The 15,734-nt window shown below is 35.8% G+C and overlaps 1 protein-coding gene across 1 annotated transcript; it reads left to right on the top strand.

Annotated features, from left to right (window-relative positions):
* The first annotated feature begins 384 nt into the window (after positions 1-384).
* On the top strand, positions 385-14,362 carry LOC120415601 (E3 ubiquitin-protein ligase RNF181). The gene is made up of 3 exons (XM_039577194.2): positions 385-494; positions 13,735-14,049; positions 14,116-14,362. Exons 2-3 carry the CDS (start codon positions 13,735-13,737, stop codon positions 14,248-14,250), a joined length of 450 nt encoding a protein of 149 aa, XP_039433128.1. The 5' UTR covers positions 385-494; the 3' UTR covers positions 14,251-14,362.
* The last annotated feature ends 1,372 nt before the right edge of the window (positions 14,363-15,734 follow it).

Below are 15,734 nucleotides of genomic sequence, written 5' to 3'. Positions count from 1 at the left end.
TTTCCACGTGCTCGTGGTATAACAAAGGACACAGCTGATTTTGACAGACGAATCATTCTACTCGATTTGCCTATGTCTGCGTGTAACTAAACTCCAAACTAACACACTCTCGCGCGTGGAAATCTCTATTGACCGGGTAATAATAACCCGAAACCCTAGTCAAAATCAAGTACACACTTACCAAAAATCATGATTTTTTGAGTTCCAAATCCCACTTTTCATACGATTTTTTGAGTTCAGGTACTACAACCATAAAAATGGTTATATGGGTTGAACTGAAAAATTCGTATGAAAAGTGGGATTTGGAACTCAAAAAATCATGATTTTTGGTAAGTGTGTACTTGATTTTGACAGCGATGGTAAAGAGGTGCGTGTTTATGTTTTTGTTTACGCTGTTGACAGTGAACGTTTGACGCGGAAGTGTGAGTGTGATTGGATTGTGCTGGAACCGGTTGGCGGAATCCGGAACAGGACACGACGGAAGCGGACCTGAGGTCAGTGGTCGGTTGGGAGGGGATCGGCCGCGATGATGCTGCGTCCAGAATGTCGTGTCTCAAGGAATCTCGGTTGCGACTCGAAATCAAAGCACTAGTGCATCACTAACAAAACAATAACAAATGAATAATGGGCCGTGCCAAGAAAACCAAACAATAACAAAGTCAGCCTTCAAACCAAACTTTTCGGCACCCTCAGCAAACGTCAAATCAATGCAAATTGCTACCGGATCTTTTTCCGGATCTCTCCAGGAAAAGATCCGGCAGCAATTTTGTATGGTTTGACGTTTGCGGAGGGTACCAAAAAAAGGTAAACAAATCACTTCGTGCATCAGCCAATAGTCAGAGAACGCGATTTTGACAACCGTACCACTACACACTCAATCGGGGTTGGAATGTCCTCATCCGCTTGACGTTTGATTTTGACGGTTGTTTGCATGTTGATTTTGATACGAACTCAACTTCAGGTGAATTCAGAGTGAAATTCATTCAAATCTGAAAGATGACCCATTTACTCATTTCTGAGTAGGTTCGGTTTTGACGACAACTGAGTAATTTTGAATAAGACTTTTTAGTCAGAAATACACCAACACATTCAAAGTATGTTTACATGGCAGCAGCGGGTTTGTTTGCATCAGATTTGCTATCTCTTTCTAGCAAAAGATTTTTGTCAGGCGACTTCTAGCTGGTTTTTTTGGCTGACCGCACAAAATGTCAGCAACTTTTTGCGCGGGGCTGTGACAGCTCGAGCTCGATCATTGTTTACATCAGGACACTGTGACGAGGAGATCGTAATTTTTGGGATAAATTATTTTTTTTCTCGTGCTTGAATGAAATTTGACAAGGTGGGTAAGATTTCGAGACAAAATTGCACTAACTTGAGTTAAATTCAAAATATATAGCAAATAAGTATTGATTTGACGTTTGCATTGTGCAAGTCGAATAGTTTGGTTATGATACTGTTTGCAAAAACAAAACAAAATGATAAAGATCACAAAGATCCAAATTTCGCACCTTTATCCACACGCCCTGCTTATTTTTGTTTACATTCCAATCGGGGCCCCACCAAAACCTGATTTTACTTTCTGCATTGAAATTGCTAGCGTTGTTGCCAAGGAGCCGAATTATCACGCGAATGATGATGGTCGCCTGTGCGAAGTGCAATCTCAAAACCCATCACAAACAAGCAAAAGAAAGAAAAAAGAATTGACAACTGCAGAGCCGGTGGGCAGTGCTGCCAGTCAAAAACTTTTCGTCACGCTTGCCCAACCGGGCGCGCGTGTTTGCCGTGTTTACCCTAATTAGAGTACAAACAGGCGGCGGCGGCGCCCCAAGTAGGAGCGGGGTTGCCGTGGAATATTTTGGGTTTTTTTTGGAATGGAATTTTTTTCCGACACTTTCAAAGCCTACTGCACCGAACTGCTGGCTGATGGACACCCCGAGAGCGCGTTTGCCGTGTAAAATTGAGGTGAAAATCGTCCTGCAAACGGTACATTTATCATTCTATTTGCCCACACACTCACACGCAAAGCGAAATCTGACAGTCGGATTTAGAGCGGTGAAGAGAAGGGGAGAATCGCGCCAAAATTTCGACCTTTTTTTGCTCGATTTGGGCGCGCGGCACTATTTTTAATTTGTTCCGGCCGGTGGTGGTCCGCCGACATGCACTTTTGATGAACTTGGGCGAAATATCAAAGAAGAGTTGGTCCCTGGCGGCGCAGCAGCGAACGTGCTTTAATTAGTAATCTGGGCAAAATTCAGCGGCAGCGCAGCTGTCACTTTGGGGACGGACACGGCCCCACCAGCATTTCTGGCCCAAGACTGGTGTTTACAGATTTGTTTTTATGCTTGTTTTTTTGTTTGTGTCTTGTGACGCGGTGCTCCAAATAGTGACAAACTTTTCGTTTTTTTTTTCGATGTTGTGAACGAGACTTGTTTGTTTGTGACAAGTGTCTGCGCGAAGCTGCAGCCGAACGGGATGGGGCCTCTCCTGAATAGGTAAAACGGATGTCCAGCAAAGTTTGACGGGGGTTTATTTTCGGTGTTGAGAAGATTTCAATCAAATGACATTTTTTAAATATTTTTTGATCGTCATTGGAAGCAACTTGTAAAACTGGCAACACGGAACACGTAATCAAAATAGTCAGAAATTCACCAACACATTCAAAGTATGTTTACATGGCAGCTGCCGGTTTGTTTGCATCAGATTTGCTATCTCTTTCTAGCAAAAGTTGTTTTGTCAGGCGACTTCTGGCTATTTTTTTTTTGACTGACCGCCCGATATGTCAGCCAACATATTTCGCAGGGATGTGACAGTTCGAGCTCGATCATTGTTTGCATCAGGACACTGTGACGCGAAGTTCGTCATTTTTGGGTTAAACTATATTTTTTCCACTTGGCCTAGAAAGCCTTATTTCAAAGATCAGCCAAATAATTGAAAAGCTTGACATTAAATATGCTGTTTTCGTGGGGAATTGATGCATAAAAGTCTCGATATAATTTTGGTAACAGTCCTTACAAAAAGGCTATTGAAATATTCAAAAATATGTATCTTGAGAACGGTTTTTTTTATCGAACGGCACAACTTTGCTTGGTATTGCCTAGAACTCTTGGACTTTTCACACAAAAAATGTATTTGCACAAAAAAACTATTTATGAAATTTGTGGATATTTTTATAATTACCAACAGATCTTTTGAGCTATGGTCAAAATTAATTTGGCAGTGTTGCCAATTTTTCGAGACAAATCATGTTTTTGAAAGACGATGAAACAAGTCGAAAAAAAACTTGTGTTGAATTGAAAATTTTGAAAATATTTTTATTCGAAAGTTCGGAAATTTTCACAATAGCTTCATTTTTGACATAAAAAATCGGACGCATATTTGATGAGTTTTTTTTTTAAACTTAACGCTATTTTGATGATGAAGAGACAACTTCTTATTATATTGTTTGCCTTTCTTTAAGGGTATGTATTTCAGCAACTAAAGGTCCAGTGCACAAAGTTTCGAAGCAAATTAAGAAATTTTCTGATGCCTTTGAATTTATTCTTTTGTAATCGTCAAGTTTAGTCATAACTTTTTTTTGTAAAAAAAAATCACTATTTCAAAATTTATGAAAAAAATATTTTTCGACATCTTAAAATTAAGACAAAACAGTTTTGCAAAAAACATTATTCATAATAAAAAACTAAAAAATTGGCAGCACTGCCAAAAGAATTTGCATTTTTTGTCATCTTAAACATATGCAGCTGAAAAAATATTTTGAGCAGTTAATCTTTTTCTGTGACAAGTTCAATTGAAAAAGAGTTTTTTTTATAGTGTAACAATTTTTCCAAATAGTTCTAAGCAATATTCATAACTTTGCCGAAGATGCCAAATCAATCAGAAAATCCGTTTTTGAGATACACGGTTTCAACAATTGTACGGAGACATGTTTTGACGCACAAATTATGCAAAATGTCTTGGTCATAGAAATAGTACACACAAAAAAATGCAACAAAAAGTAAGCCTTTTTTAATTGATAAACTTTAAAATTTCTCTAACTCGAATACGAAGAGCATCTAGATTTCATGAAGGTTTTTTTTCGATTTGAAATTTAATTCATCAAATTATTATTTTTTTAATAAAAAAACCTTTTATTCAAAAAAAATAATTTAGTAAAAAATATTTTTTCTGTCAAATACAGAAAAATATGTTTTGTTCAAAATAATACATAATAATTTTGAGAAATAAAAAAAAACAACTCTAAATTTTACGATTTCAAATAATCCATCCTGAACTTCAGATAACTATTTCTGGAATGTACCTATAACTTTGCCGAAGACACAAAAACGAACAGAAAATTTCTTCTCGAGGTCTGGAAAAAAAATCAAATGTTCAAATGAAATTGACGAACAGTTGTTTACTGAAAACTATTCAAAATGTACGTCCCTTTGGTTAACAAGAAATTCAGCTGGTTTATTTAAGATTTTTTTTATGAAATATGAAAACTCATTATTTTTGCCACAAATCGGCAACACTGCCAAATAAAATTTTCACAGGTTTGGGCCGAAAATGATTTATTTTTTTGGAAATATGTACATAGTTATTTTCTTTTTTTGAAAAAAATAGATTAATTTATTTGTTTAGAGTGTAACTACATCTTTCGAGGAAATCGGGGGGATGGCAACCCTATTTCGACCAAAGCAAACTGACAACAGTCGACATTAGCACGGTTGTCAAATGAGAGCCCACAACAAAAGCACTAGCTGTCAAATGGTAGCCCATAACAAATCATTGTTTGTGTTTTGATTTTAAAATTTTCCACAATTTAAACGATAAATTCCTGGAAAAAACACGTGAATTGTGTTGCTGATGGCAAATTCTATCATATTCTTTTAGATTCCATCCCTATATTGGCTGTAAATTCATATAAAAAAAGTGATTTTTCTGTTTACCTTTTTTTGCCTTTTTTCTTTTGGTCGACAAAACAGTGCGCCCGTACACTCAGAATCGGCATTACGCATTTTCCAGTTTGCTTTTACACATTCCCAGGGGACTTTTGAGTTCAACCGGGATAACACACTTCGTGTAACCATAGTAATATGTATAATACTGATTGTCAGTGTTTGTTTACTGAACTTCCAAGATGGCGTCTTCTTCGCTACCCCCTGGAGGAAATCCTTTAACAGTATGCCAAAGACTCTAAACCGACTAGAAAATCTGTTCTCGCGATTTTCATTTTGATAGAAATTTTGTGACAACATTTTATGAAGAGTTTTAATATGTACAATTTGATAACTTGTATAGATTTTTCGCGAGAGAAATTTTTCAGAGGGTTTAGAATACTTAAAAAAACTGAAGAAAATGAAAAATTACGTCAAAACATCACGTCAGCAGAAGTTAGAAATCAAAATTAAGCTTTTGAATTTTTATTAAGAGTGCTGACCGAAAAAAGCAATTTAATCCTAAGATTTGAGTTAAGATATTAATTCAATTTTCACAGTCTCAGAAAATTGCTTACACTCAGAGTTAATCAAACCAGAGGTCATACCTGTATGCACTCAAAAATGAGTTCTAATGCAAATGTCATAATTTGGGTAGATATTACGTAGAAGAAAATCAAATGTAGATTATTCTGAATAGGTCATTTCACTTCACTCAACTTTTTTTTTTCAAATTTACCCTGATTTGAGTACATCACCTTTATTTTCTCTCTGAACGTGATCAAGCGAAAATTGAGTAAAATTCACTCAAATTTGACAGTTGCCCGATTTACTCATTTCTGAGTAGGTACGAAAATTGAAGGATTTCAGATGATTGCGAAATCTGTCTTTCATCAAAATGTCGAGCAGCGTAAAAAAACACATTTCAGAGGATTAAATTCCTTAACCAGGTGTCATTCACAAATAACGTAGCATAATATGGGTCTGGGGTGTTGAACGATGTGGTTTTACTTATGATATTTAGTGTGGAAAAAATCTACGAGGGGTGAGTGGAATGTAGACAATCCTCTTTCAAATGTTACGTCATTTGTGGATAGTGTTTTCTTTGACAGTTACAAGTTGTTGCCAGTTTTTTTTAGAAAAAATAACACAAAAACTTGAAAAAATTGTCGAAATTTGGATTTATTATTTTATTCACAATTTTAGAACCAGCTTTCTCTACCAAATTTCTCAATCTCTTATGCAAACTCTGCAGTCAATTTTATAATCAATAACCCAGCAGCATTTCCAAAATTTTCGTCAATTGCCTCCAAACTTGTTGTCGCCGCGACAAAAGCGCGCGTCCGTAAACAAAACCATTCCGGTGATTGACTATAAACAGCGCCCGATGCCCAAGCGCAAACTAATGATTCCACTATTGTCACACCCCTCGCTAATCCCCCTGTCCCTCCTCAAAAGTCAACATGACAGTTCGGCCCGCCTATATTTGGCTCAAAATGTGTCACACAATCGGCGGCGGCGACGACCCGTTTACGGTTGATTATGTCGTGACAATTGCGGTGTAAAATGGCCGCCGCCACCGCCACTGCAGCGCCACCTTTTCGAGGGAATTTCAACCAGCGAAAAAAGGACGAAAACGAGGACACACAATACATTGTTTAATTAATTTAGTACGGTCAATGGAGGAGGGTTTTCCCTGGAATGACGGCGAAACAGTTGCCGGAACGTGCCACCCGGGCGCTGCGATCGGTGAAGAAGGAGGGCTCCAGAGGGTGGAAGATAATTGAACTATTGAATTTCGACTGGGCTGTTTGATAAAATTTATCAGTGAAAGTGCTGGGAAGGGAAGGGTGATTCCTTTTGGCTAAGCCAGAAAGCGGTGCAATCAAACCGGCTGGAACTAATTCATTTTCCAAAAACCCATTTTCAATTCGTTCCCCCAGAAGAGGGCGCGAGTGAGCTTTTGTGGGCGCGGTTTGGGTGTGTGGTTTTATTTATTTTTTTAGAGGAGAGACAGGAGGTTGCAACTATCCCTCCATGTGTGTGTTTTGGTTTCGCTAAATTTTGCGAGGGTTGTAAAAGTTTTTCTGCTTGCATCGCCAAGGATATTCGGCTGGAAGGGTGTTGGATTGTAGTTTTGGAATATTTGATTTTTTTTTCTTGGATACATTACTAAATACATTGAGAAATACTCAGAAATTGATTATGAGGGCATAGCTAAATTTTGGTTAAATTTCTGAAGGAGCGGCCGTGGCTGACTGGTTACGGTGTTTGCTTTGTAAGCGAATGGTCCTGGGTTCGATTCCCATCTGCTCCCAACGAGAAAGTATAGGAAATATAAATCTTGAAACTCTGAACATGTACGAAAAATCACAGTCGCTCGAGTCGGGGTTCGATCCCCCGTCCTTTGGATTGGTAAGCAAAAATGCTAACCACTAGGCTATCGTGACTTGGTGAGCTATAACTGGAATTAGGAATACTGTTAACTCCATCAACTATATACGCGCTGGGTCCTTGTCCATTTGACAAGGGTTCGGAAGTTCTAAATAACGTTTGAATCCGATTGGTCCAAACGTTCTTCAGGGCGGGGCTTGTCGACAAAGCTGAAGTACCTCGCGCTCGGCTAGCCAGCGTAGAAATGGGTCACCGAAGCTCGGCAGAGCTAACACCTTCCAAATGCCTATGCGAGTTATTTGCATGTATAGAATGAGAGCTAAAAAAAAAGAAAATACATGGAAACAACTCAATTTGTAAGAAGCGACCGCGTGGTCCCGTTTGGTTGGTTGCACACACACACACACACACACATAGCTAAATTTTGGTTAAATTTTACTCATTTACCGTAAATAAAATAACCCAGTCCTGACAGATCGGAACCTACTCAGAAATGACTAAACTTGCTGTCAGATTTGAGTGAATTTTACTCATAATTCAACGAAAATTGTGTCAAATTCACCAAAATTTAAGAAAAATTCCTCTAATACTCTAAAACATGCACATTTACCCATTTCTTACCACCTTAATAAGTTTTATTTTGTGATCTATGATTTAGTTAATATGGATTGAGAGAATTTTGAATCTTGGCTTGACGTTTTAATTGTTTAATTTTAAATTGTTAAAACCTCGGTTAAAACAGTAAATTTTAGTTGGAAAAAATGGTCAAAAATGAGTAGTTTAACCAACACCGAATCAACTCAGAAATAAATAGTTCAAGCAAAACAATTTAAATGGGCCAATATAAGTTAGCAAACAAATAATGTATCCTGCTCACTCCCAATGTAAACAACCACTGACGTGAGCAAACTCACAATGGCCCACTTACGTTGTTCAGCTTGAGTTGGATGTCTATTTTGAGTGAGATTTAATTACATTAAAAACTCCACCAAAGTGTACCCAATTTTGAGTAAAATATGCCTAGGAAAAAACAGGGGGGCTGAACTGTCAAAAAAACCGTCAAAGATTTAGATGAAATTACTCATAAATACTGTTTTGTTTTGAATTATCGTATTTTTTAGATATAAGGGAGTGTTCTTTTAATACGTAACGCAAAAATCGGGATTTTAGAACAGAAGAACATTTATCGGTTTCAAAAGTCTTTGTTGAATTTATTGATTTACTTTTTTTTCCTCAAATACCTTTTTTTATAAAATTAATCTTTAGCAACTTCCATTGTTTTAGAATAATTTGTTTTTTGGATATGATTTTATCATTTTCTTACATGGGGTCAACCATAAACCACGTGAAACTAATTGATTTAAAGTGGTACTAATAAACAAAAATTATTCGCAAAATGTTTTTATTTTACAGTTTTCTATTTGTTTTGCTTTTTATTTTCGAGTTTTAAATGAAAATTTTTCAAATTTGTTGTTTTGATTTGTTGATATTGTCAAACATGTTAAAAAGGGTTCCATTTTAAATATTCATGGTAAGATTTGCTGAATTGGTCAATTGTTTTTTTAAATTTATCATTTATAAATAATTGAAGTTGAAAAAGGTTATGTATTCAAACTATTTTTTCATATTATTTGCTTTTCTTTTTTCTTTTTTTTTCATTTTCAATTCCTGTTTTTTAAATACGTTTTAATTTTTGAGAAAAACCCTTATTTTTAATATTCAAGTTTTTTTTCACAATTCCATGGTTTCTACTCTTTTTTTTTTGAAAAATTTCCCTGATTTATTTTATATGTTTTTTTTAATTGTCTTTCTTAATTTATTTCTTTAACATTTCACACATTTGTAACGTCGAGGTCGAGTAAAAAGGTTCGAAAATGCAAAATTTTGCGTTACGTAACATTTTTACGAGCTCTTATATGTTTATTTTTTAAATTTTATTCAGTTACAGTTTTCCTTAACTTCTGCTAAATTAACATTTTTTAAAGCATTTCATAACGGTTGTATCTAGTTGATTTTTATTAGAAATTCTTCTAAATTTAATTTGTTGACATTTTTCAGTTCATTTTATTTTTGTTTGTTTGATCTATCCCATAATGCTTCACAATGTTTTAAGATAAAAAAATAACAATTTTTCTTCATTCAATTCTAATTTTCCTTCAATTTCTTATTTAACTTGAATTTATTTTTTTCTTTGTTTGTTTATTGTGTCAAAAAGCACAATTTGATGTTTTAAAAATCTGTTTTTTTTTTAGTCTTTTTTGATACTTATCCACTTACTGTATTTTTTTTAAACGTCTTTTGTTTTAAAACTAATTTTCAATCAGGTTTATCTCCTTTTGTTATTTACTTCCATTATTATGCTTTTTCCATGTTACATCTTTCTTTCCATTTTTTTTTTGCTCTTTTCATTTTAGTTTTTGATGGTTTTGAAAATGGTCTCAAGCATTTTAATTATGAACAATAAGAATAACTGAAATGGTTGATTTTTCATTCAATATTGTTTAGTTTTTATTTAGAAATTTTCCTTTGAACTTTATAAAATCAGTTGCTTGATTTTTTTAGCAATAATTTAAAAATAAATTGAAATTTTTGAATCATTTCACTTATTTTATCATGCCGTTTTAGGTTACGATTGCTTGATAAAAAATCTTTATATGCGTTTTTATTTTTTATTTTTGATAATTGAAATTGTTTTTATTGTTACAACTCTATTTTTTGTTAGTTATTAACAACAAGTGAAACAGCTTTTTATTAAAAAAAATCCTTCTTTTCTTTAAGCTTTCAATTTTCTCCTTTGCTTATCTAACTTTTTGATTTATTTTACTTTTTATTTAAATTTCTGTTTTTTATACGTCTTAAATTTTTGAGAAATCAAATCTCGTGGTTTTTGTTCTTAAAATCTTTTTCTTAATTTATTCTTCAGCATTTCAATTAAATTAGGGGTTTTTAAAATATTATGTAACACATTTGTTACATAGTCAAATCAAAAAGTTTGAAAATGTCAAATTTGACAATTCGTTATTTTTGAACGAACCCTCAACTGTTTATAATGTTTTTTTAAAACTTTTTTGAGTAACAATGTTCCTTAACTTTCAATAAATTAAGCTTATTTTTTCAAACATTCTTTTGGATTTAATTTGTTAACATTTTTACTTCTTATTTATAATTTTAATGATTTTGACAAAAATCATTTATGCAGTTATCTCGTTTATAATATTATTTGAATCCATGGAACATCTTCAGTTCAAACTTTTTTTTGTTCAACACCTAATTAAAATTTTCAATGAGTATTATCTTATTTTCTTATGAACTGATATTTTTATGTTTTTTGTTCATGTGATATCTCTCTTGTAATATTTTTTCTGATCTTTTATTTTTTGTTTTTGAGAAGAAATTAATAAATTCAATTTTCCTATTCGATTGTTTTTTTTATATTTTCAAGTTAAAATTCTATTTCTTCTTTTTCTTATTTTATGTTTGCATTGATTTGATTTTTGTTGCATGTGTTTAAAATTTTGTAAATATGATTAATTAGAATGTTTGAAATGGTTGATTTTTTTTTATTCATGTTGTTTAGTATTGATTTGGATTTTTTTTATATTATCCTATTTTCCGTTCTTTTTTCAGCAATTTCTGTTTGTTTACATAAAAAACACTAAACCTAATTATTTTTGTTTGCGAGAGCGTTCCAATTGTTGTGAAAATCAAAAACAAGTTTTACTTTTTTTATTTGTTTCACTTTTTATTTCCATTTTTAAGGTTTTTTTAACCCTTAGTTATGGCATTCCAGTTTAGTAATAAGCTGGGTGCAGAATAGTTGTCCGCAAAGCGGCCTCAATTTAGAACTGTCAACTGTTCGCATAATTATACCAAGAAGTGGCAAGTATTGTGATCGATCGTAAATTAATTTAGTCAGGAATAAAAAAAAAATCGATGACTATTGAGGTATTCGAAGTCAAAACATCTTAATAAGAGGTTTGAAATCGATTTTGGCATAATTCGTCGCTAAAATTTCATAATCGCTATGTCTACAAAATCTATGTTTATGACGCTTTTTTAAATGTTAGCGACGAATTATCAATAACTATCAATAGTACTTTCCAATTAATATTGGATACTCCGATATTATCACTAAACATCAAAGATACATAATCTCGGAACTTCCATTCGGCTGCTCTTATGATTCACGAAATTCCACCCACTTTTGACACAATTTTTCATCACGTGGAAAACAAAAAAGGCCTCTTTTGGCCGCCCATCGTTTAGTCTACGAAGAAAAAAGTGCGAAGCACTTAATTTTTCATCGAAAACATCAACATCAACAGATCCAAAATGTTTTATAATAATTCACTTCAGCAGCAAAAAATATGTCACGCTTGAGCTTGAACATAGCCTTCTACTTTGTTTATGTTTACAGCTGTAGTGCAGATGTATTAGTGGGGAGCAGTGGGAAGCTTTCGAAAATCACGTTACGCATTCTGTCTTTTCAGCACCCAGGTAATAAGTAAGTTCTCGCTAACTTTTTCAAAAGGTCCTATGAACATAGGATTTATTTGTGATGAAAATATTAGGTTTCGAATTTTTCATTGTTATTTTTCATTTAAACTGTTTGATTTTCGATTTATGATCTGTTAAAAATATTCTTTTTGTACAATTTTCTCATTATTTTTAAATCTATAGGATATTTTTTTCAAATATTTCAAATACAGAAAATTGACTTCATTTGTTCACTCATGTTTGATTAATTGCATCTGATTTTTTTATTTTTTTGCAAATAAAGTAGTTTTATATAATTTTACTTATTTTTATAATAATTTTTGCTTATTCTAAAAACACCAACATCATCCTCTCCTTCACCAAAATCCATCGTCACTCGGTGGCGCTGATTGCGAAAGGAACCACAAATCGGTTCCTGAGGTTTTTACGTGGCCGAAACCCCTCCCCCACAACCAAAACCTAACCTCACCGTCCACCCAAATCTAGTTGTCATCCCTTTGCCGGTGCGCGCAATTTGTGACCACGTGGGCGCACCAAACTATTCCTCCGGCCGTTCAAAAACTGCAAAGCGTGTTTCACACGTTAGAGGACCGAAAGTAATATTTGATGGTGTCATCATTTTGAGTCGCGCGCGTCAATTATCGCCCGGTGTGGTGTCCGGCTGTGGACCGTGGCCGGCGCCAAACCGACCACGCGAAATGTTCCGCGATTTTGATGATGAATGCGCTGCTGCAGGGTTCTGCCGAAATTTTTGCGAGGAATTTAGGACCAAAGTTAGGTTAGGGAGGGGCGCGCAGTGGCTCGTTGCGACCCAGAATTTAAGGGTTAGAGCTTGATTTTGGGTAACTACGCTCAACTGTGTAGATTTGACAGCTTCCAGACCTACTCAATTTTGGGTAACTTTGGGTTAGGCATATTTTGACAGCTGGACCGCAAAGAGTTCGCGGATTGAGTCCGTCTAATCCGTCCCCGGTTCTAATGTCCTGGCGAAGCAATTAATCATAAATGACACTATTCGCGATAGACTCTGCGACGATTCCGGGGGGCCGTCCGAACGAGGGCTCCAGTTTTAATGTTACATTGTCCGTTTGCCCGGGACGCTTTTAAGGAAAATTGTTTCACGGTCCGGATTTTTTCCCCGGTAAAAATTTCCGCACGGACATGCTCGTTTGACAGCTGCTGGGCCAGATGTTGCACGGCGGACTAATTATGCATGATCCGGTCCATCCGCGAAAGGGCTTTCGCGGATCCCGACGATGTCGCGGATAATTGTGTGATGACACTGGCAAAAACCAACCAGTGACCGTCCACGCAGGATTCCGTTCCGAGTGCATCATCGTCGTTGCACCGCGAAATTTGTAGCTCCACCAGCTGCAGGTTGTAAACTAGCCTGATTAATAGTGGCAATCCGCACATGACGATTTCACGCCACGGTCCGGATATTTCACGGCCCGTTAACTCTTCGGCCCGATGACGCTTGAAAGTGAGAGAACCGTCCTTCTCCTGCGCCTCCTCCTCCACCTTGAATCTACGGAACTGTGTCATTAAACAACACTCGGTGCACGGGTCAGCAGTCTCAAGACATGTCGCGATGCCCTCCCCATCAACGGGCCCATTATTCATGGCCCATTTGGCCAGCGCACGGCGCTAATTGATGTCCTTGGCCACGGGCCGTGACCGCTGGTTTCTTTTTAAGTTTCGGTTCTATTATTGTTTTGGAGATTCCAGATTCGACAAACTACTAGGTGATTCAAGGGAGATGTCGTCAAACAGAAAAACACTGCACTTTTCGCCTTCAAATTTCACGATCAAAACATAAACAAACTTTCCACGTTTCCCAAACTGTCAAACCACCCGCTTTGCACGCTAAACTGAGCATCAAAACATTGCACTAACTGTTTAAACTGTCACTCTCCCACCCACACAGATGGCCGACTACTTTGACGAGCTGGGCTGCGAACCGATCGCGCCGGAACAGGCCCAAAGCCACCAGCTGCTGCTGATGGTGCGCTTCCTGCAGCAGAACGGCTTCTTCGCCGACGACCTCAACACGGACCAGCTGCCGCCGCCGGCCTCGAAGGCGCTGGTGGCGGCGCTGCCGGAGCGGCAGGTGGCGGCCGACGACGAGCGGTGCGCCATCTGCATCAAGCCGAACGACCCGGACGGCGACAATGAGGCGTTTCTGGTGCTGCCGTGCGGGCATGATTTCCACAAGAGTTGCATTGTGCCGTGGCTGGAGAAGGTGAGTTTGACAGCTGTCAAAGTTTGGTTGCTTTTTAACTCAAATTTGACAAATCTTTAATGACAGACCAACAGCTGTCCGCTGTGCCGGCACGAGATGAAGACGGACGACGAGGGCTACGAGGAGCAGAAGAAGTTCCGGGAGAGGGCGGCACGGCGCGAGCAGGAGCTCGAGGAGCTGCACAACTCGATGTATGGTTGAGAGGGGAATTTGAGAGGGGGAACTGTATTGATTTCCAAAATAAATGGTGATGGTGGAAGTTTTGATCTGAGTAGTGAAGGGAAAGGGAAATAAATCACATGGAAATAAAGGGAACTCTCGAAAAAAGTAGTTTTTTTTCGTTTCCGAAATATCTATTGCAGGGACATTTTAAACCAACGGTGAAAAATAGTGAAAAATATTTTTTTTTTAAATCAAATTCACAACTCATATCTTCTAAACGATAATAAATCTCTCTTAAATGCTCATTACTAATGTCAGTGTTGCCAGATCTACAATTGACGATATCTCCATAACAATTAGTTCGATTTTCAATTTTTAAAACGAAACTGTTATTTTTGAATTTTTTCTATTGAATTGATTTTGATTTAATTTGTAAGAAACTTTGTCCAATGTCCATGCATTCTTTATGTCAATAGAAGCCATCTTGCATCATTAGTTTTTCAACAGAAGTCTGCATACAATTTGACATTGTAGGTATGTTAATAAATATATGTACACTCAACCCCCGGTTGTTGGTCACTTTTTCGTTTGACACTTTTTTAGTTTGTGACGAACTGTCACTTTTTACACGGCGCTCACGCACACTATCAAAACAAACGTGGGGTGTCAGACTAAAAAGTGACGTTTGCGGAGGATACCAAAAAAAAAAGGTAAACAAATCATTTCGTGCATCAGCCAACATATCTTGAAAACGGGATTTTCTGATCGATTTGGTGTTTAGATAATAAAGAGGACTTTTTTCAAGACTTTTTTCGTGAAATTTTAGGTTCTTTTTTTCCATGCATGAGGTTCAAAAAGACTTATTTATTTAAAACAGACTTCAAAATAAGTTGAAAAACTCGGCCTAAAACAAATGTTCAACTTTATTTGAAAAATAGATTTAAAAAAAGTAGCAACAACTTGACAAAAATTGACCAGAATCGAAATGTTGTCTTGCTCCTTTTTTTCTTTTTTTAGATCAAAATATATTTTCAGCATAGCTTTTTTTATTTTCAGAAAGTCATTGCTAAACATATACCTATAAAAAAATTAACCATAAAACTTATTTTTATCAGTGGCAACGATGTTTTCATACCACAAATATTGAATATAACAACTCATTTGAAAAATCATGTATTATTTATTTGCTAATCCTACCAATCGTTTTTGAGTTGTCAGGTTTTCAACATATACTGCTGGTTTGGGGGCACTTAGGAAATATAAACATCAAGATGAAGACTGCATAAAAGTTTGCAGCTAATTTTTCGAGATTTTTTTATTTTGTATTTTTTTTTTTTATTTGGAAGAAAGTTTGTCCATGCATTCCTTATGCCTTCTTAAATAAAAATAATTTCAAAATGATAAAATAAGGCCCAGCATTTTCAAATGACTATAATAAGTGTTTTCAATATTCAAAAATAATTCTGAAATTTTAAATTCTCCATTTTAAATCACACTGAGAAAATCTAATCTTAATAAAATGT

Source organism: Culex pipiens, chromosome 1 (genome assembly GCF_016801865.2).
Source record: "Culex pipiens pallens isolate TS chromosome 1, TS_CPP_V2, whole genome shotgun sequence".
Lineage (NCBI taxonomy): Eukaryota > Metazoa > Arthropoda > Insecta > Diptera > Culicidae > Culex > Culex pipiens.
This window is presented reverse-complemented; position numbering and strand designations above follow the sequence as displayed.